Source organism: Gallinula chloropus (genome assembly GCF_964237585.1).
Source record: "Gallinula chloropus genome assembly, chromosome: 4".
Taxonomy (NCBI): domain Eukaryota; kingdom Metazoa; phylum Chordata; class Aves; order Gruiformes; family Rallidae; genus Gallinula; species Gallinula chloropus.
In genome coordinates, this window is record NC_140088.1 from 8796720 (window position 1) to 8820401 (window position 23682).

At 35.9% G+C, this 23682-nt stretch overlaps 1 protein-coding gene across 1 annotated transcript in view; it reads right to left on the reverse strand.

The window, feature by feature from the left end:
- The window catches only part of AKAP6 (A-kinase anchoring protein 6), a gene marked incomplete at its 5' end in the record, with an annotated part of 228335 nt that overhangs the window by 40400 nt on the left and 164253 nt on the right, over window positions 1-23682 (reverse strand). The window contains 2 exons of the mRNA XM_084264174.1: window positions 7848-8072; window positions 11482-11628. Coding sequence (XP_084120300.1) covers window positions 7848-8072; window positions 11482-11628 — 372 coding nt within the window. The remainder of the gene's footprint in view (window positions 1-7847; window positions 8073-11481; window positions 11629-23682) is intronic.

Here is a 23682-nt window from a genome sequence, read left to right on the forward strand (position 1 = left end):
CTGACATCTCATACCTGTGATCCATAATATTTCAGAATGTATACTGAAGGCCTGTTCTTTTTACACTCATATTCTTACTCTTACTAAATTACACTTTACCCTGCAAATAATTCTACTAAAATCAATGGGTGTCCTGGCAGTATGAAATTATTTTTAGTGTGAGTAAAGGTACATTCTACAATACCACTCCCCACTGGCACTATGATCTATTAACTTACATGTAAAGATGAAACTTGGGAAACCTGACCAGCACTGAAACCAAAATCAGGCAACGGTCTACTAGGTCAATGATCCAACAATTAAAGAAAAATCTCATTAGTAGGATTTAATGGCTCCAGAGTACACCATTCAATCAATAATCCACTAATATCACAGAGATTTTCACCTGACAATGCAGTGCTGTGTCTCCAAAGGGGCAGTTATACACAGTCAAATAAATCGTATAATCATGTCTACTAGTACAAAGTGGACCTTAATGGGGACAGTACAGTGTATTTTTCTTAACTCTCTTATATTTCCAGTCTACACAGTACTTATTTTTCTGTATGTTATCTCTAACAACGAAAATAAAGCCTACAGGCTAATCAAAGTACCAACCCTCACTATAAATTAGCATGGGACAATTTTGGCTTATTTATAGAGGAAATACTTATTTCTCTTTTTTTTGGTCATCTTTTACTTTCTTATTATTTTTATTTTCCTTTTCCAGGTTGATAGTAACAGAAAAGAAAGATTCTGGTTGTGTAGTAAATAGCTCTACAAAGCCATAGCAGGACAATAAGCATTCATATTTTCAAGGAGTCAAGGTGGATCAAAAGCAAAATATCAATTATATCTTCAGTGATAATGACAATAATAAGTGATGGCATTGAGAATGTTCTCTCAAAAGAAGCCAACTCAGCTACTTTCACTTATACATATCTGACTCTTCAAGAGGCCATGACTGAGAGGGGAAGCATAGCCCAAAGTCTGCAGATACCATTGATGAGAAAAGTTTGGGGAAGGAACTGTAAGCAGTTTGTCACTATGAAATGACAAGTTTTACTGTGTAATGGCTACTTTTGGAAAGTTTTCTCTGTAAGCCAGGGTGTCTTCTGTGTTAGTCTGCTTGAGTCAGATCAGACAAGCCTACTCATGACATGAGAATAAAATGCAGACCAGTCCAGTCCAGTAAGAAAGTCGGGGACAAAAGCCCCATGGTCTCCTCACCAGTTCCAGTTAACAAGGTTCAAAAAGCACACTACTGCACATTCTGGATGGCTGAGAGAAATTCAGGCTCAACTTTTCTGGAAAAGAAATAAGCCTGTACTTAGTGTGATAAAACGTCACAGATATTAGCAGCAAATCTTTCTTAGCTGGGATTGCAGTTGTCTCAACACCTTCAAGCCTTTCAAATCTTAAAGACATTTGTGATGATTCCATAAATAGGGTTCAGCTGAACTAATGGAGAACTTGATGCCTGAGCTAGTCATTTAGAAGCTAGTCTGAGGTACAGTATGTCTGAGGTACAGTATGTCTTCCATAGCCAGATACCTAAAACAGGACAGATTAATTATATCCCCAAAGCGCTTCCCACACCCCTCACACTCCCCTCCCAATTACTATAAAAGAAGCTCAGACAAGATCTCTGCACTGAAGGTATCTAAAGCTAGCTAGTTTTAACATAACATAGCATATGTCTGTGCTGCCTGAACAGTGATCATCTTGGTATACCAGAAATAAGGGGACATTATAAAAACAGAGCTAGGAAGGAAACAAAGTCTGAATTAGTAGCCTAAAAATAGCCACTAGGCTACTGTGTCCTCTACCAAAGGATTCAGTGTACTGTTGTGCTTTGCTGAACTCTGGTTTTTCTTGGTAGCAACCTCAACCTCACACCACAATGTCAATCTGGAAGGCCATCGCCAGTGCTGAAGTAGAACTGCATGCAGAGACTTCATGATACCTCTGCAGAAGCATTCAGCATGTCAGATTTAAACATCCCTGTGGCTAGATCTTCTGTGTCTCTTATTTTTCCTCCAGCAAAGGGGAACACTTGTGGGGCAAAATGTTTTTAAAGAATCAGATAGAGTTTATGATTGAGATTTTGAATAATTAAAAACTATGCAACAGTGTAAAGAAAGCAGAGAATTCACAGTTTAAGTTTTACAATCTAAATGTGATGATGGAATGAAAGCTGATATATCAGATGGGATGTATATTCCTACATGGGAACTGTAAATTGTATTAGTATTGCCTTAAATAGGGAGAGCTTATTGAAAACTGAAATTTCTTTCATTCTTTCATTCAAATTCAAAATTTGAAATACATTCAAAATACATTATGCATTTGAGTACTCTGTGTGTATGTGTGTATGTATATATATAGTACTAAGCACTTATATTTTGAGTACATTAAAATCAAATTATAATTATAAATTATAATTATAAACCCACACATTGTATTGGGGCCAAAAAATATGTAGAGCTGGTTTACTATAAAGAGGCAGCTTCTCATTTAAGTGACCTACAGAAGAGCTGCTTTGGGATTTTGTGTCATATTAATTCAGCCTGAGTTTGCTTCAAACCATTGTAAGTGGCATCAGGCTACATTTGGCTTTGGAGTCCTACCTGTTTTTCATAAGACTTAATATCGTATGCCTTCCTGTTTGTTAAAATTTAAACCAAAAAAAATTTGGGTAAACATTTCTTCATCTGTGACAAGATTTAGGGCTCTGAAGTCATACCCTTTTTGAGATATTTAATAAAATTATTACAACTTTTTTTTTTAAATAATCTTAGAGGTATAAAAATTAAATCCTCCTTGACTTCTTTTGGACTTTCTGTTGGAAGCTGTTTTGCATACTTTTGTTACACACACATTGAATTTCTGTAATTCTTTGATTGCAGCTCTGCCAGGAGCATCGTTCCAAAAATTGTCAAGTATCCAGAATGCAGTAGCAAAAGCAATCCCTGGCACCTGTAGGAAGAGTCACTACTTTTCTCCAATCTCTTAGTGTCCAAATCTTTCTGCAAAGATAATGCTGTTCTTTGATTTCAGTTTGGCCATAGTCTTATATGGCCAAACTCGTGTTTTATTTGATAGCATAATGTTTAACTGAATTGTTTGTAAGATGTGCAGTTCTGACTCATATGCAAACTTTTCAATTAAAATTAAAAGCATCATAAAAAGAACTGATTGATTGATTATTGCTAATGCAACATATATTGTTTAATCAGAAAGTTCAGTTGCTTTTGGCATTGGAGAAATAAGACATGTCACTGAGAAATACTGGGGGTGTTTTTAGAGTGAAATTGCATTATCTGGTATGCTCAGTCACAAATTTAGTGGTAGATGAAAACATACACTTCTGAGTGAGTCTAGTCATTAGAAATAGTTCCAAGCACCAGATAATTTACACTTCTTACAAGGCAAACAGAAGTGGCTATAAATACTACTAACTATAGAATTCAATAGACGACTGATTTTGAGAACTATTTAAGAAAACATTTCAAATATTTTTTTGGTACAAATAGGCAGCCTGATTTCCTTCTTTACAATGAATACCTTGACTGAAGTCCATTACAAGTTTTCAGTACTGCTGAAGATCAGGCCCACCTTCTTTTAAATACAGATTTGGGAGACAGGTATGACAATATATAGAGCACGTTGCTTATTGCTTCAAATATAACCAGATGAGAAAACTATATGAAACACAACACTAGTGTTGCCAAAGAGCATTTAGCAGAAAACCTCTGCTAAAATCTTGTTCTGAACAGGAAAATCCTGTTTCCTGTTTCCAAACTAGGTTTGGAGGGGAAGGAGAACAGGATCCTTTATAAATCTTACTACCAAAAGCAATAGAAACTTCCCCAGTTCTAAGTGATTGAAAAGGGATTCTGAGATGGACAGATACTTGCAAGACTAAGCTGCTTCTTGAGTCGCGGGTCTGTGAGCCAAAGGCAGAACAACTACCTTTTTGATGCTGATGGGTCATTTCTCTACATTGAACACTTAAAGTCATAAGGTTTATTGCAAGTGACAGAAATATATGAATAATTATTTAGGCTCCCTTGCTGTCCTTTGGAGGGCTTTTTGCAGAGAAAACAGCATGCTTTTTGAACTCCCAGGCATATGAAAGCAAATGTGGCAGAACACTCCTACTTACAAGCCAACAAACACACAAATTCCTGGCTAGACCTTACTCGAATTAAATTTAGTAAAACTTTGATGAAAGAATGTGAATTCTTTTTATTATTGCTCCTCATTCTTTCCTGCTCCAAATCTCTCCTGACCCACAAAATTGCCATACATCATTAGGTTAGGAAATCAGTTGTGCTGATTATTAGTCTCATGACATTAGGTCCTTCAGCTGCTAGAATGATGTGTTTACCTGAGATTCTTGTATTTTATTTTAAAAGTATGTTTCTGGGTCTGATCCTTATTGCTTCAGTGAAAAGCTAGAAAACATGAACTCCAGAGACTCAAAAAGACAGAACAGAAATAAAAAGGATGAATAAATAAAACAAATGTATATTCATAGGTATGAAGATCTCATGAATTTTAAGTCAATCTCTTGATTTTCTTAGTCCAGGTTCATTGAGTTCTTCATGTTGCAACAGAAGAAAATGGGCCAGGAGTAAGGCACTAAAGCTTCACCCTCCACAGCTGGGCAACTTGGGTTCACTCTCCCCACCTTCTCAATGGAAGCCTGGGTTAGGCTACACTCAGAAGCTCACTAAATGCTGCTGTGGAACATCCAGCAAGTGTCACTATAGACTGAAGCAAAATTTGTGCCTCTCCTTCATAACCAAATATGATAATGTTTGAGGCAACCAGAAGCACTGGAAGCTGGTGGAATGAGTAACAAAATGGCTCTGCAGGCTGCCCACACATCATGTTGCACAGACATCACTGAGCTGAGCGGATTTTACCAGAGTTTCCACAAAACCAATAAATACAGGAAATTATAAGCTGAGCAATGACCTTAACTAATAATATTCTAACAGTTCTAATAGCTAAATATGGCAATAATCATGGGGAAAAAATAGGCCACACACATTCAGCAGGATTTGAACTTTGAATATAAACAAGAAACAGCAGTAAATGCAAGAAAGCAGTCTCTTTTCATCATGTATGAAAATGGAATAGAAGTAACAGGGAGGCAGGGAGGGAGTGAGGCAGGAAGGCTGGAAGGATGGAGTGCCTCGTGGGTAGCACCGAAGATCAGGATCACTACAGCTGGGTTCTACCCTAACACAGCCAGTGACTTTCTGTGAAAACCTGGTAATTTCAGTTAATCTCTGCATATTTTATTTCCCTCATTTCTAAAAATGGGATGGCAATACCTACCTTAAAGGTTTAGTGGGGCTTAGTTCATTAATGTTTGTATAGCACATACAGTTCCTTGAATGGATAGTAGTACAGAAATGCTAGGAATTATTATTGTACAGCAATATCCCAAAATAAAGGTAATGCAGTAGTGCATTCTTTAATAAAAAGAAAACTCAGATTAATATGGCGTGATTTTTAATAAAATAAGTTAAAATAATTTCCTACTAGTAAATTTGACAAACCCTCCTCCCACCACTTTGCTGTCATCTTGGGTTCCAACTTCATGCGAACTATATATTCAATTCATCCTCCAACTGCAAAATGAAAGGAAAGCACCTGAAAAATGAAATAACTGTTTTTCCTAAGGCATAAGTGTAATTTAAAACATAGCATTATGGAATGAAAATCAACGGCATTGTTGGGTTTATTTTATTAAAAATGTTTCTCTGTGTACAGTGGCTATGTGTATAATCGGGATGGTGCAGCACAATAAATTTCCATTAAGAAACAATGATTCACTTACCACAGTGAAAGCAGTAATAAGGTTAAACTCTTAAGTTAAGTGGAAAGTAAGTCAAACTAAACCCCAGCAGGTTTCCTACTACTGGCATAGTTAATGTTTTTGAAAATGTTCTAAATGTTCTTTCTCAAATATACGTATTATACATTGCAGTATTGTTAATTATATCCATTTTCTCTTTTATACACTTCCCCAGGAGATCAGTGAAGAATGGAAAACTTACTTATAGTGGATTTCAGATTTAATGACACAAAGATGGTTTAATATATAAGACAAAGTGATGTGCTCTCACCATATTTGGGAGGTAATTATTTTTTTATACTCTAATGGCTACCATTTTGAAAATAATTAATGTATTATTTATGTAATTAATAGATAGTCAACCAAGTAATGAAATACACTGGTTACATCATGATGGGTGGTGTATCCTGTTTAACATCTCTAGAGTACTTAGCATGACATCATGTCATATATACATATAAAAAGATTTAATTTGAGAGATTTATGCACATTCCAAATAGTAACATTGTTATAATATTTCTGTTCATATATATTTACATTAAAGTCTTAGCCACATATATAAAAATGTACATTTAAAAATGATTTTGTGTGGAGTTAGATTTTTAAACCCATAGTTACGCACTAACTAAATGCCACAGTTTTCCCCAGAAATAAAAATTATCCAGCATTTCCTATGGAAATCATGGAACTATTGCTGTGCTGTTCTGCTTGTCTGTCAACAGTCCTTCATAAACACGAGCCTTGAAGTTGGCTGATAGAAAAAACAGAATCAGCATGATTTTTTTCCCCATTAGCAGAAGACCACAAATCATTAAAAAGATAATATAGATGTCAGAAGAAAACTTAAAACTGGATTCGAATGGACAGTGTCGGGAACCAGAAAAAAGCCCTTCCAGCTTTATCTACATCGACACAACCTTCTTACTAACTGTCCTGATTAGAAGAGTTAAGGAATAACTAATTGGGAAGGCTGCTTCTTTTTTGTGCTGTTGTTTTCTTAAATTTTTGTATAAAAATATACACAGAAGTGTTTGTAACATGCCCTTTGATGTAAATATTTAATAAGTTGTCCATTGCCTCAAGAGTTCTGTTGCCCTAGACATCCAGATGTACTAATGGAATAGAAAAACCTATTTACCTCTAAAGCTCAACAATTACTTGTGATTCCTTTCTTATTCTTTGGTCAAAGATACTTGTAAAGTGACCTGTAACAACGGCTCAGGTGAGGTTTTATTTAGAAGTGATAGCTATGAATAGAAGAAAACCACATGGTTCTATGAAGTTTTTTTGCTAGCTTAATACCCCTCTTTCCTAAACAGTCCCACTACTTCTGGGGAATGGAACAAAACATAAAACCACCACTAAGTCAGTTGCAAAGCTGAATGCTGGCATCCAGTTTCTCCATCTGAATATAGCATTATCACTACAATTCCTTTCCCTCCTATCCATAAATCTTCAGGTGTAGGCTTAAGATGTGGCCTAGATTAATGTAAGTCTCATAGTGTGGGGTTTTTTTTCTACATATCTATTCACCACAAACTTGAATGTTTTCTCATGTACACGAAATGTATATCTCTGTAAATGTGACCTCAAATAGGCTATTCTTGATTCATATTTGCAGAGAAATAGGCTATTAGACTGATGGTCCCATAACACATTAATTAATTTAACTGTTGTAGGGAGTGAAAGTCAGACTCAAGCTTTTTGTGGCAAAACTCAGCTTTACAGTGAAGTAGAATGAAACAATACTCTCGCTTTTCCCATTGCAGTGTGATTAGTCCTCTAAAGCTCTCTTTAGCAAAAAGTCTAAGGAATAAATATTATTGTAAAGATTCAATAAAATCAACATTAATGAATACATAGTACATAAATGGAGGTGCAAATATGAATATAAGATTATATATGTACACACATTGCATTATCTTCTGTATAAAATACTTTATCCTACCATAAAGAGGAGTCTCTATGAAAACTATGATTGTTTTTTTATTACCTTAAAATATTGCAGTTGTTTCTCAGCATTCATTGTTCCTTCATTTTCTTGTCTCAGACAGGAATTGAAGATGAAAAGCTCTGTATCTCTCAGCCACCCTTTCAGCTCTTTGATCCTGACCTCCAGCTGCCTTACCAGGCTGCCGCTTTCAGGCGAGAGCAGGTCACGTGGACCTAACCCACTGTGCCCTACCATTGTGTCTTGGATCTTCTCTCCTAGGGTTTTCTAATGCATCAGATAAAGAAAACACAGATTAGTCTTATGTACCAAAACATATACAGGTTAATGTGCAACAAGAAGCATCTGTTAGATGACTAGAGATGTGGGGGCTTTAATAATTACTACTAATATCAATCAATATCATTCTTTGTTTCCTTGTTTCAATCAATTTCAGTTTTGTATCCTTGTTTCTCACTCATGCTGTTCTCTCTGGGTCACTGGCTTTGCTGGAAGCATGATAAATCAATGTTTATTAAGAGCAACTACAAACAGAGGAGACAAAATCGTACATAACTTTTTGAGGTAGTTACTCTACAGAATTTGTCTGTAGCTTTAGATGCTTATGACCATGAGAGTTACTGGTTTCTAGGGAGCAGCAGAAAAGATGACAAGCACTGAGTTCACTAAACTCTTACCCAAGGTACTATCTTAAGTTTATGGTGAAACACCGAAATACTAAAATATTTTTGAGGTGTGAATTGTCAGGTGAGGTTGTACACAGATCACAAAACAGCTGGTTTCCTTTTAGAAGTGGATGAACTCATTCACATGCCAATAAGCTAGAAATTGCAAAGCCTCAATGTTCCTGAACATCAGGGCAATTATTTAGGCAACTAAATTTGGATTTAAGTTCTCCGTGTTAAGCATCCACTTTAAAAATAATGGACCAGAATAAACATTCACCTCTGATCGCTAATGAAACTAATTTACTACAGCTTTTCAAAGTAGTAGTTCTAATAAAAGAACCACTGAATAACATTTTGATAGTGGACGCTGTGAGCATAATGAATATTCTGAAGAGGCCAGGGATAGAAAGTTACCTTCCTTTTCATTATTTTGAAAGGCAATCCTTTAACATCACAAGGGAGATATGCTGTTGCCTGCTTCTTCTATGGCAAGCAGTATTTTATCTGACCTATAAGAGGCTGTCAGGCTGACACTTATTATAAGCACTAGATCTGTGTTACTGATTGTGGAATATTGAATATACACTGACAAACACATCCAATAACCTTTTAAACTGATAATTAGCAGTGGTTAATTGTTGTAACACGAAGTCACAATTTTAGGTGACCCAGTATGGCTGTTTGTTGAAAATACAGGCTTTAGAAAGTTACTGGAAAATAATGTATAACAATGAAGTTAGCTTCCAAAAATAAGCATTGAAACACAGATAAAATTAGATTAACAGACATTAATCTGCTGCGTGGCATTCTGTAAGATCATAACTGAAAAAACATGCTTTCTTGGCAACACCCTTCTATTTTCATGGTGCAAATATTGATAATTTGAAGACCCTCAGTGGAATCCAGCACTAGCTATTGTTTTTATGCTGTAACAAAAGTAGCAGCAGGAGGTGAAATCAATGCCCTTGGAGGGTAGGGTCACAAAAAAGAATTTATTGCCACTTTTTTGTTCTGGAACAGTTTGCAATCATAAATTCTTCATAAACAGAATACTTCAGAGAATGGTCCGTCTTCATAAATATACGACAGAGGACATCAATTTCATTTAATTCACAATTTGTGTCAGCACAGCAGATGCCAATGCCTGCCTTGATAGGGTTGTTTAATATGCAATTGAGACAGAGTAATATTCAGCACAGGGGACAAAATTTCACAGATTAAACTGTACGCACCACTGACATTTCATTCTAATGTATTTCCATTCCACACTGTTCACCTTAGATGAAAGTAATATTAAAAACCATATCCCTCTATTTTACCATTGTTAGAAGTTAAAATCCTTGTCTTTATTTTTTTTTCATGCCAATTAAAACGTAATCATGCCAATTAAAACAGTATGCCTAGTGCCGTTAGTTTCTGCAGCGGTTTTTATTAAATTAAACAAAACTCTATCAAACTCTGCTTATTACTCATGAAATTGCATTTAGCAGGAAAATCATAATAGTTATATTTCATTTTTTCTGCAAACACTGAAATTAATGCCAAAACTTAATCCAAAGGTATACTGTGATTTATTATACCAAGAAGTGGAGGGCTTCAAATTTTTTTTAGGACATAGTTTTTTCTAGATTTTTAGAATATGATTAATTATTTATTTTTGAGTTTTATATCCTATCAGCTCTAATCAGTACCACTGAATTAACCTGATTAAATACATTGAAAATCATAAATGTAAAGGCTTACAAATGAAATTATTTTAAAAATACAAGTTGTGATGATTAGATGTAGAACAGGTTAATAAGCCCCATTTTTATGAGTAAATTTACTAATGTTCAAGTAGTTTCAAAATGCTCGTGGTGATGCTGCAGCTTAAAATTAAAAAGTAATATGCTCACTGGTCGTAAGGCAACTTTTAACATTTTCTGATCATTTGTGTATTTAGAAAACCAAGCGATTAGAAACAACTGTGCTGAACGAAAAAAGCCCCACCCTCTGTAGACTGACTATTGCATTACCAGATAAGCTAAAGTGACACAAGTCAGTATATAAAATGCTGCTGGCAGGTTGCATGTATAGCTTACTTGTAAAATATTAGAAATGTTTTTTAAACTAAGATAATAGCATGCAAAATTATGCAATGTAACTATTGCTAATATCACACATCTATAATTAATCATTTAAAGTAATTTATAAATTTATCTCTTACCCTTGATTTGAAGTGAAGGCAATTAAGGAGAGAAGTGGATGGAAAAATATATAGTTTGACCTCTCTCTCTCTCAGCTGTTTTACAACAATAGGACAATAGTGTCTCCTGCACTGTGCCATCACTAGTCTCTGGGTAACAGAATCGCTATATTGCTTTTTTTTTTGCCAGATTCTTGTATCTCACTCTTTGGCTGAGACCCAGCCCATCATAGCGTGAAATGAATTACATGAAACTTTTTGGGCTTTTGTCAAAGTGAGCTGAATACAGCAGCATGAAACATATCCTGGCTGTATTCTTAGCTTCAGGTATTCAGATTTGTACTGAATCTGCATATTTGTTTTTGAGCCATCAGTGTGACCTGAAATATGCAGTGACAACCCCACTTTTCATCTTAAGGGTATAGTAAATAGTTAAACAGTAGATGTCTCTAACATGTACCTTCAGAATAAATTCTATTAACATTCACTCAAGCATGACAGTCAGTGTATATCAGATATACTGCATTATAGTTGACTTGGTGCATACCCGTAATACATGGCATATTTTACTTACATTTTTTATGTATTAAAGAACTAAAATTATTAAAGTCAGACAGGAGACAAGCATGGAATAAAAAAAAAATCAACAGAAGAGGAAAATACTATGGAGTTTTTATAATAGCATGAGTAGCTTGTTTGAAATGTACGTGGTGAACTGAAAGAGAGAGATATTTGTGCCTCAAATTAGAAATCAGACAGACAGCGTACTTCAACACACAAAAATGTACACATAACCCACAAACAGTAATAAAAATGCAAATACCCCAAGCAGTTCCCATTTTTCATTAATTGAATCCACTTTTTCAAGGAGATCATTTGGTAGTAAAACACCACTTTTCTTCAGAGCTTCAACCTTACTGAGCAGTTCCATCTTTTTCGGGTGCCTGATTGACATTTCTACATTGTATCTCTAAAATGAAAAGAAACAGAGAATATTAGCTACTGTAAAGCATTTTGTCTATAAAAAATTAAACTTCAATTCTATGTGCCCAATTATGATCATGCTCACTATGCCTTTTTTAATTATTTGTTTTTAAGCACACAAGCCTCTCATGACATATCATAAGAAATTTAGGTACCAAGCATGTAGCCTTCTGGGTGACGTATCTACACAGGTAATTAGCAACTGATTACGTATATATTCACTCACCCACAATATTAATTTTTTCAGTAATATTCACTAATGTTCTCTTCTCTGAAGCTTGATCTGCCTTTGTCTCATTCACATCAGTGGTCCCTTATTTTTCAAATAGGCTACTTCAGTAAGCAACACTGAGGTTCTCCATTGGAAAAGCAAAACCAAAAAAACACCCCAAACAAAAACAACAAGAAGAAAATAATTTCCTAATTAAGTTTCCTATACCATGTATTTCTTCTCTCTCTCATTGTGGATTCTGTCTCATATGCGGGCCTGAAATGCTATTATGTGTGAAAACCTGAGAGTTTCACCTCAGAAAAACAATTAGACATAACCCCTTTACAGCACAATACCAGTAACTTGATTTTTATTGCATCAACCAACAGGAGCAGTGAAATGGCACACAAACGAGAATAGCCACTATGCTCATACAGTCCAATAGTCCCTTCAAGCTGAAATTACCTTTTCTTTCCTGCACTGTTTTTTACTGTTTAAAAAAAAAAAAAAAAGACAGAGAAACCAGGAATAAAAACAAGCTTCTTTCAAAAATTACTTTAATGTGATTTTCTAAATATTTCAGCTGTATATTGCTTATATATTCTATAAAAATGCACTCTAATCTGCAGATACTGGCAGAGAGATCTCTTTAAAACCTGCATTCTCTGAAAATCTGAATTACACACTAAATATAATAGCTACTATAGTGATTAATTATGTTTTAGTAGCTGGCACAGTAAATGAAAAAATAAAATTTAATAAACGGGCATCCACTGATATACATACCCTACACAGAGTTAACTAACTCCCTCTCCCTCTTACGTATAAAACCCCCACAGAAACAGAACTTCTGATACGACCAAAATCGCACTTTTTAGTGAGAGAGTTCAGCACATATTCTTACAAAGGTGTTTCCAAGACATACATAAATTACGCGTAGCTATTAGCAAATTTCATCCTAAACATTAAGCTTTCTTTGCTTTAAATTCAGCCCGGAAAAATGCTATAGCAGCTCATGCTGAAAATGTTAATAACAGCGCTAAGTATAAAAAATTAAACTAGAACAAGGAATGTTTAAAACATGGGTGCCTTTGCCAGATCCAAGAACATGCTCTGTAGGAAAACAAAGCAAAAATACAATTGGAGACAGCTTAAAGAAAATAATAAAGGTGTGAAATCACTGTTTCAGCTAACAGGTCCTCAGCATTTCCATGCATATGTTTGCATATTGTTAGTTTCATATTTTAATCTCTCATTTACACAACACATGCACATCATTTGTATTATGTAAACTTCAGCAAATATTAGTCATTTGTGGATCATAGAGCAAATGTTTTAAATGAGGTGATTTAAACCATTTCTCATTATTAATGAACACTGATCAGGTGTCTGCATATCCAAAATTACATGAATATGCATAGTAAAAAACAAGGAATTGTTTACAAAGAACTTGCCTTTTGATACTTGCTGCACTGTGGCTAAGGTTTTAGAAACGTACGACAGTAGGCATCAACCAGGTTTGGCACAAGGGAACTGGATCCACCAAGAGGCAGCACCATTTTATTGGACTAAAATGTTCAACAAGTATGCTGCTTGGTCCTGCATTACGGCCTTTTCAGCCAGAACGGTTACGGGAGGAGATTACAATCTTCTTTATGTAATCTGATTTCTATTTAAAGATGATATAGCTGAAAAGGATTTGCATAATTATTTCCATAAGTACATGTAATATCAAGGGGAATCCAGAGTCCAATTTGCTAGGCACTGAAATCCAGTTCGTGCGACTCCCTTTCTTTTGTCAAGTGAATTAATAGACTGAGGGAGTCCTCTAGCTGTGTGACACTGGTGCAGGCACATCTCGTTACTGCTCATCCCCTGTTCTAGGCTGGCGGTTACTGCTGCCGGGTCTGGGGACTGGTATGTTCCTGGATGGGGCAGGACTGATGAAGAAATAAAATACATTGCATGTTTCATAACGACAATGCTCTTGTTAACACAGAAGGAGAAGACGTTTCATTTAATTTTGGACTAGATAAAATAATTCACTGCAGCATAATCCAAATAGTGTGACAGATGTTATAAAAGGTTATTACATTAAAAAATAAATAAGCTAGATTTTATGTACATGCTCTGTCTTTGTCACCGTGTAACCTACTGTATAAACAAGCACGATGAAAGTGCTGATTGATAGAAAACGCATTATACTGTAACTGTAAAAGATGAAAGAATTCAGATCATTATTACATGTATTGGTATGTGACTCAGAGTCTGTATTGTTTCACTCCTGGATATTTAACATGCAGTGTGTATTTTAAGTTAAGGGAAGAGCTTAATGTACAGGAGGTACAGCTTAAGAACTGATAGCTCTGGATGCTATTGCTAATGCTATTTTTTAATCCATTAAACACCTACACTAAGCAGTTGCATGGAAAAATTAGCTACCAGCTCTATCAGTGCTGCACAACCCTAGTCTAGTAGGACTACTTAATCCTGCGGTGAGCAGATAATTTAATCTTCAGATTCATTCTTTCCTCAGCTTTAAGTGAGCAAAGGCTGCTCCACTGTGACAATCTGTGGATGCTATGATATAGATTGCTGTTTAATAGACAAAAATGAGATTAAGGAAGTTAAAGTCACAGGTTTCTCGCAACAGCCACAATAATAAATAGATGAGTAATATTTAATTTCCCACGACATCTGTCATATTAAAAAACTGGAGGGGAAAAAAAAAAAAACAAACCACCTAAAGAACACATTGGATAAACTGCAAAATATTTACAGCATGATTAGCTATGTGCCTGTATGGCTGGTTTTGTGTTCCTGAAGCCACTCAAAAGAAATCCAAAACATTGATATGTAAGTTAAAGAATTGTGGCTTTTATTCCTTTTCACTCAATACGATCAGTATTTCTCAAAGGACAAATAATGGAATTCAAAAAAAGGCAGTAGCATTTATCTGTGAATAAGTTTGGCAAAAATATTAAAACCATGAGAAGTTGAATTTCAAAACAAAGCAAGTTAAAACCTTACTTCCCCTGGTAAAAATATTCTAAGAAATGCAGGCAGGCTTGATTGAGACACATTTTTTGACACTTTATACTAAACTGTGCCTTTTTTTTTTCTTTTTCTTTTTCTTTAAAAAAATTATATAAAACATTTTTTGTGTGAAAAATCACACCCGAAAATTCTGCCCAAATGGAGACTGGAACAATGCCTTGTAACAGTGTTAATTGTCACCATGGAAACCAGAAGAATAAGCCATTTTGAAACTGGTATAGAAGGCACACATTGAGCAACTCAAGCATTTTTCAGCCTCCCTCAGTGTTAAGGAACAAGATGCCTAGTCACTGAGAGGTCAGAGAAAGAAATCATCATGAAAGGTTCGTAGATGTGCACTGTCTAGTAAACAATAAAAAAATCTGTACACAGTTAACAACTCTGTAAGACTGTGCACTGCATCTTTCAGAAAGGGAAACACCACAAAAAGATGATCAGGACTGGGGTGCGGATTCCACCCCTCGAGCAAAACTTTAGGGCAATATTATGCGAACCTTGCCCCTAAAGCTCCCTGGGAATTCTGTTGTTGTAATAAAACTTCAGAAGAGGAAAAAAAAAAAAAAAAGCCTGCATGATGGAATTCAAAATAATGCTCTAAAAGCACACAGAGAGATTAAGACATCCATTGTAAGACTTTTGTATGGTGCTTCTGTTGGTTATAGTGAAAAGAGACCAGACATACCGAACACACAGTGGAGCTATGGCTACGAAGTACAGAAGAATTAAGCCAGTGAACTTTCTCCATTATTGGAATAAGGGTGTGCTATTTGTAGATGTTCTGCATTCCATCATTCACAGGCTAACAAAGTCTCTTCCGTCAAAAGGCACTGTATGACACACAGCTCAGATCAGAGCTGAGTGACCCACAGTTTTAGTTTTACCTGGGTCGGCTCTTTAAATTTTAAAAACTTTACCTCTCGGGGTACTTAGGCAGTGGCAGACACAAACACACACACGTGCATGTTCAGTGTCCCCATGTACAGGCACAGTCAGCATTGGCACACATCCGCTAAATACACTGCATGCGTGGAGCTGAGCAAAGAGCACTCCGCAAGCAAATTCACCAAATGTGCAACATAAATATATATCAACATACAGCAGCACACATATAGCAAGCAATATTTGCCCATCACCTCTTCACACACATTCTCATTTTGCTTTCTGGATAATGTTTGCACTCTTCATGCTAGGCTTCATGGTGGCCCCTTAGGAAGCCCATGCCTAATGCCATTCAGCAATGAACAAAGACTCTTTTTATTCCAAAGTCCAGGGTCCAAAGCTCAGCTGTATACAAGCAAAGTGAAGGAATCTGCTAGAGGCCAGCCTACCCTTCACAATAGCTCTTAATGCTTCTACCTTTTTGGTACTATCAGTGTGAAACATTTTAGAAACTATCCAGAAGCTTGGTTATATTTCTTACCCTGTCAATAGCACTAGAACCTCTGGACAACATTCAAGATCTGGGCTGAGACATCTGTCTAGATAAATAGCAGTTGCTGTTTCTTGCAAACTTCATGTATTTCACTATTAGCAATTTATGGCAAATAATTGCACAGGGAAATTATAAAGACTCCTACAATTGTCCTTGTAAATTAATAATAGGCTTTCTTGATTGGGATAAATTTGCTGCTGAGCCTTTGGAAAAATTAAAAAGTGCAATGTCATTTAAAATTGCCAGAACTCACACAGCAAATTACATCTGAGGTTAAGAATCAGTTTTTCCTCTTCTAGTTTATTCCATTTGCATGATCTGGAAATCATATTACATTGGCTATGTATTGTTAATTGGACATAGATTGCATTATCTTTAATATAAATCAAACTACAAATATTAAAATGAATTGCAAATTCTCTAATAGAAGATCATAAAACAATCTTTTTTAAGTATCTCCCATTAATAATTTAATTCCAATTATATCACTCAGAAAACTCAAGAAGGAAAACGCTAACTTATTTCCATTTGCTTTTTTCCCCTACAAATAAGCACAATTATACAGTATATATTTGTGTGAGGGTGCATGTGCGTATGGGTGCCTGCCTGTAAAACAAAACAAATCTCTGCACTTTTGTCTTCAACCCCTGCAGACACCTTGCTTTTTTGTTTCAGAAAGTAGCAAACGCAGACTACACTTCTGTTCCCCACTTCTTCCTATGGCAGCTGGAGAAATAAACACATTGAAGGAAGCGTTAAGTAACTTCATGAACTAAATTTTGCCTACATTAAAAAATTATGCAGTCTGTACCCATTGTTTTCTGCTTTTTTTTTTTTTAAGGAAGGTGATCCCAAGCCTTTAAATTTTACTATAAATGTAATATCTTTTTGAAGACTTTGTATGCCCTTTAATGAATTTATATTAAATATTTAATACTGTTTAGGGCATATCCACTACTACCAAAAACAGTTATATTCCCAGCAGTCCCACTGTTTCAGGCAGAGGGCTTGATTGATCCTCCTAGCCTGAATTGAGTAGAATGAAAAGAAGCAGTTGGAAAATAGCTGCAATCATTTAATGCAGATGACCTCTGACAGGCTCACAGCTCTTCTATCTGAACAGAAATTTGCATGGGGTCTCTGTGCAGAGGAACAATGTAACCTAAATGGTAGACAATCTTTATTCTAATGAAGTGGGTGTCAAGGTCAATGTAAAACTGCAATGATAAATGGTGCACCACTAGGCAAGAGAAGTTGCATAGGCATTGTAGTGCTTTCACATTAATTGAAGGCTGAAATGCACTGAGTGAAAGCACAAGACTCTCTTTTCACCATAATGTGTTAATGCACAAATGTTTAAATGTTTTATTCAAGCCCCTAGCCTGTTGGCACAAATCTTATTGCAAACAAAAATACAATAGTTGGCCAATAACCAGAAAAATAGAACTTTTTATTAGCTTGCCTTATTTCTTGAATCCCTAACAACTTCCACAATCTACTCACAGTACCAAAAGAATAACAAGTCTCCAGACACCTAATGTAATTCCCATGATCCTTTTTCTATTTAGGATATCTGTCTTTAATTAGTTCCAAACAAGCAAGCCTTTAGACAACTCTTCATTAGATACCATTCCCAATGAACTAACTGCGAGAAGAAAAGTCATGCTTCAATATTATTATTTCCCAGATTCCAAGTTTTCTTTTAGTATATAGTTAACATCTCCAGGTGCCTTTTGTTCTCAGTAAGAATTAGACCAGTAAAACTGGGTTTTGTAATGCAAAGAGTTGTGTGCCTAGAGTGGGGACTAAACTACAATCTGTTATTGTGGCTTTGTCAAAACTGCAATACAACTATAATTATAGTACTTCATCAGTCGATCAAGCAATTTGTAGAAGGCAGTACATTTTGTCTTATAAAAATGAGGAGGACAGTAAGCTGCTTTTTAAAATCCTGAGCTGCTTAAGCTTGTTAAGGGTATATTGTTTGCTAATACACTCATTAGCAGCCAAGCATTTTAACTTCATCAATTAAACGGGAAATGGTGTTGCGCCATTAGTTTCACAAAATGCTAAAATACAGATAGCAGTCTACTGCTAAGAATTTCAGAAAATGTTTTTTTCACCTGCAAGCTGTGTTATATACTTCAAATGGGGTTTTGTGCATCCACATATACAAGGGGGGGTAGTGCGTGTGTGTGCCTGTGCATGAATGTAGGTGGTGAAAGCCCTGCATGTAGTTGTGAAGCTAATTATATATATACACATATACACCCACTTCAAATTTCCCATAAGGATTGCTGCTAAAGCACAGTGCTGTTTCTTGACACCGATGAACATTTACTCATCTGAGTAATCCCAAGGATGACAGAAGTTTATTCCTGTGAACAACTAACAGCTCTCCTGGATAACTAACGGGTTTGCAATATGGACGATAAATTCTGAATATTTATCAGCCTTTACAGTTTTAGGCTCTTCTGTGCAAATAGATGTTAACAATACGATTACAGTTATTAGACAAGGAGCCATAGCTTGTTACTAATTAAGAGGATCTGCAGTACTTTCGGTTTCTGGGAGGCTGTGAGTGGCACGTACTGTACAACGCCATTTCTATTTTACAACTCAGCTGTGCAAGGGAATTTTCCATACGGAAATCAGTCTTCAGGATATTGCAATTCAGAGAATAAACTCCAGTGGGGGGGGGGGGGGGGGGCGGGGGGAAGTATAGAGTGAAGGCAAAACCCCCCCCAGCCTCACCAAATAAAAAAAAACCAACCCTCTACGTTACTGATGAAACTGTTTAAAAAACTGTACAGCTTCATCTGTGTGTGATTTGTCAGGTCTGAAGCTTTGACGTGCCCAAGGGGCAGACCCCAGCGGGGAGTAGGCTGCAGAGCTAAATAGCTGTGAAAGAAGTCTTAATGTAGGATGGAATTCAAACTAACCTTGACATGACCTCGGGAAAAATATGCAAAAAGTAAAATGAATGCACTCTGCAAGATACATCCTAATTTTGTGGCCGAGCTGGTTAGTTTCACAAACATAACTGGGACTTTAAAAGCAAAATAAAATGCGAGGAAAAAAGGGGAAACTTCGGAATTCAGAGGAAAAACTTAGGCGGGCATGGGGTGTTGCTGAGGAGGCATATGAACCATTTGGAAACAATCCAAATAAAAACCAACACTGAACAATATTGTTGTCAGCCTGTCTATTCAGGAAAATTGTTTTTTTAGGTTGAATATAAATGACACAAAGCCAAGATTACATCATTGCATTACAAAGTCTGTTGTGGCTTTTAGCCGAACAAGCCCCATGGATCTACTGGCTGATGGCAGTAATTCAGTAAGAAGTTTTAAGGGCTTTTTTTTTTTTTTTTGTAAAGCTTGGTTACTCTAAATATAGAGGAATTTTATTTAAATACCACAGATTTTTTTTTATTATTATTATTATTACTATTTGATCCACATCCCTGAGTTTGTTCTGCCAGTTTACCACTTGATACAAACAATAAAAAATTGAGTGGGTACATTAAGTCTTGATTTGGCTTTATTATGCATTTTGCCTGTCTTGCTCAGTGTTCAGTTAAGCAGGAAGACATCCACCTTAATACAGCAGCCAAGAACTGGCTAATTCACTAGATATATGGAAATTTTAATTGAGTGTCAACTTGTGTTGAAATTCAATCCCATTACCTTCTGAATGCAATTTTGTGGCAATACTAGTTATTTACTACACTATTAACCAGATTTTAAATATAATTAAATTGCTAAGAACATATAGCCAAAACTCAGCAGTTTGAATTCCTATAGAAAGGGTAATCAAGTATCAGGTGCACGAGACTCTACTAGACCTACAAACTGTCGTCCATCAACAATTAGAGACAAACCATGGCAGAACACAGTCCCACAACGTGGGTTGTAGTGCAGTTCAGTTAAGTCCACGGAGTTCCTGTGCTTTATGTATAGCAATCCACCGATCTTGTAACCAATGTGTTTTACTAGGCTCTTTGGCTGATGTATGAAGGAATTTCTGACATTTGCCTTGAATTGCTTGCAACAATGCTGCTAGAGCGTTGAGGGGTTCTTCCACACCTTGCACCAGAGGTGTGACTTTTGGCACACACTAATACAGAAGCAACCAACAGACATGCTTAAAATATCAAATGTGGGTTTAGCTTAATTTACATTTACTTAGTTGCTCAGAGAATAATTAATACTAAATAAATTTTAAAATTAATGTTCTTTAGGAATTAATAACTACTATACCTTTGGGTTAATGCTCAGGTATATTTATGGAGGAAAAACCCCACAAGGTAAGGGAGAAACCAAAGTACTCGCAAAGACTGCAGTTAGCCCATTACTTAGCAGAAAACGTACTTGATGGAAGAGAGACTGTTTGGCCTGGAAACAAAAAGTGGAGTTACGGCTCCATCCTTGGCTGGATGTTCTGAAATGCTGACCCTGCATGTACCAAATCTCATACAGCTACATTTTCACATTTACATTTTTACAAAATAAAACACAACAGTGTAAGATTATGGAGATTCTTTGAGGAAGATAATCAAAGGAAGTAATTTCTAACCTGTTATCCACCCTTCTGCCAAGCTGTGCCTGCTTCTGCAGTATGCATGAAACATAAAATTGGAACTCCTCTACACAAAGATTTAATTCCAAATGCACCGACTGTTGTCAGGCTGTGTGTTACAGGCATCATTCTATTTTGAAATGGATGTTCCTGCGTATTTATCTTTCACAGACTGGCTCTTCTGAAGTCCTTACTCCATTGTTACTCAGCTAGAATGCTAATGGTGGTCAGTAATAACCTCCCGTGAGTGAAGTCTGACTGAAAATCAACAAATAAATTATCCTCTCTTCTAGCAATACCTACTGGGATATGTTTTAGGGTAGAATATCTCTAGATCTTTCTTCTCCTTACCTATTTGATATACTGTTTCATGAGAGAAGTGGTTCTCCACTGCAAAAAGATCCAAATGGAAAGCCTCAGGCCAACAGAGGCAAAACTCTCCACCAAGTGACAGGAGAATCCATGAAGATCAGTACACCTATCATTTAAGGCACATTGGCTTTAGTAATCCATATTACCAGACCTTTTCAATTGTGAAATGATCCCTAGCCTGTGGTAACAGCCTGGGAATTCTGCAGGCTGGTGAGTGGCCTCAAGTGAAGAACAGACAGACTCTGCAGCTAGATTGCTCATTTTCGAGCCCCAGAACATATGGATCTGAGTTCTCATTACCTATATTGTCTACAGGGTAACAACATGATCTTTAAAGTATTTGACTTTTTTTTTTTCCTACACAACAGAACTTACACCTGTTTGAGGGGCCATTCAGGTGCTGATCAGAAAGGGTGTTGACAGCAGATTTGTCAATTTGCCCCAAAATTATAATGAAAAATGTCATTTTTATTTTAAATGCACATCTTGTACTGTATTAAGTAAAGTGAAAGCTAACAGTTTTTATAGGGTGCTATTTGATTTGTTCCTTGCAATTTCCCTTGAGTTATGTCGAAGTTGACATGTGCAGCAGGTCCACCAGGAGTGCTAAAACCTCTCCACTGACTATCTATTGAACTGGCAATCACTGTAATTCCTCTTACAGCAATACCATTACAATGTACTGCATCAAAGCTATTGTCAAAACATGTTAAAAAGAAAGTTATATAGTTAACTGCTTATTATCATCTCCAGACAGACATATCCTCAACCCTTCAAGAGACACAGTAGACAATAGCTATTCACTTTTCCAGTACACATTAATGGTATTAAAACAAAAGGAGAAAGTTGGCATCCCAATGCCATTATCTGTGTTAACAGTAGGCTAATCTCATTCTATACTGACTTTAAGAAATTCTAAGAACTCAATATTTAAGTTTTAATATTATTCAAGGAAAAACATAGCACTGTTCTAATAAAAAGAAAAATACTCTCAAGTTGAAAAGTTATTTTTATGATCAACTACAAACCGCTTTCAAGAGCAAATTTATAATGGAACTGCTGACACAGCCTAAACCATGGCTGTATGAATGCTGCAGAAACAGCTATTTCAGAAAACATTTTTAGCATTAGGAGAAGTCCAACTTTGTTTAAACCTGAACTTACTTTTTTACAATAGCAAGTAATGTTAACAGCATGCTGAAAATGTTAAGGGTAAGCGTACAGTGTCAAAATAGATTGAATCTCTCTGAAAACTGGAAATTCAGGCTTTTTAAACATAATCCAGATGTTTGGCTTTTAATCACATTTCAAGAAAGAGGAAACTTATGCAATACAAAATTCATACATGCATATTTCATTAGTGCCTTTCCTATCACTGAATTAAAAATTTCTAACATATGTTTTCCTCAAACAGATAATGTTTTAAATTAGGAGAGTTGGCAAAAAGTTGTACACCTCACAAATGTCATTGAATTATTTTAACATGGAAGAAAATATTTCATCTTCTATGGTATTGACAGCTTAACAGCAAATGCTACAGCAGTGATCATTTTTTTCTTCCCTTATTAATAGGAAGTTCAATAGTCCCTGAAACAAACTAAGTGCATAAGGATGACTGAACATCAAGACCTACCAGCCTTCTTCAGAATACCTGAGACTGGTAACATACTGACAGACCTATGGGTATTTAACACTGGTGCTTTCTCTCTTACTCACTGGTGATGGAAAGAGCATAATGCTATGCCCAGGTAGCTTCTTCAACAAGAACCAGACTACCTTGAAGGTGAAAAAATCTCCTTCCAAGATGTATTTCAATTTTAGAATACTTAATAACACTATAATGTTTGCTGAATGATATTTAAAGGAATATATCAGTGTGGCCTTTGTTTCTAAAAACTAACATACATGGTAAATTATATGATTTTATTTTAATATCTAGGCTCAGAAAATTAGACTCTGAGTTAATTTCTAAAAATGGCCTTTCTGAATGTAATCATATTTTAATATTTAATTTCAGGCAATAAAATATTATAACCAATAAAAATTAGAGGAATTATCACACATATAATGGGAAAAGTGAAAAGGCAAAGAAATCCTGCTTCTGTCCACCTGGGTAAGACATTGGATTTAGCTACTTCTGAGGAGTATATGGAGTGTGATCACAAACCAGCAGGAACAGGCATTCTGTTATACTGTGATGCGATGTAATGGAGTGAGATGTTACTATGAACTTCAGTTCTGTCCAGAAATGTTGGAAAATGAACTGAAAGCCAGTCTCTGCATCTTCAACAGCTGCTGTGCCTAGGAGAGATCCTTAGCCTTTTTCCAAATGGCCACCAGCAAGGGTATGCCCAACACAGCCTTTTACAGACAGGTTCAAGCTTGCA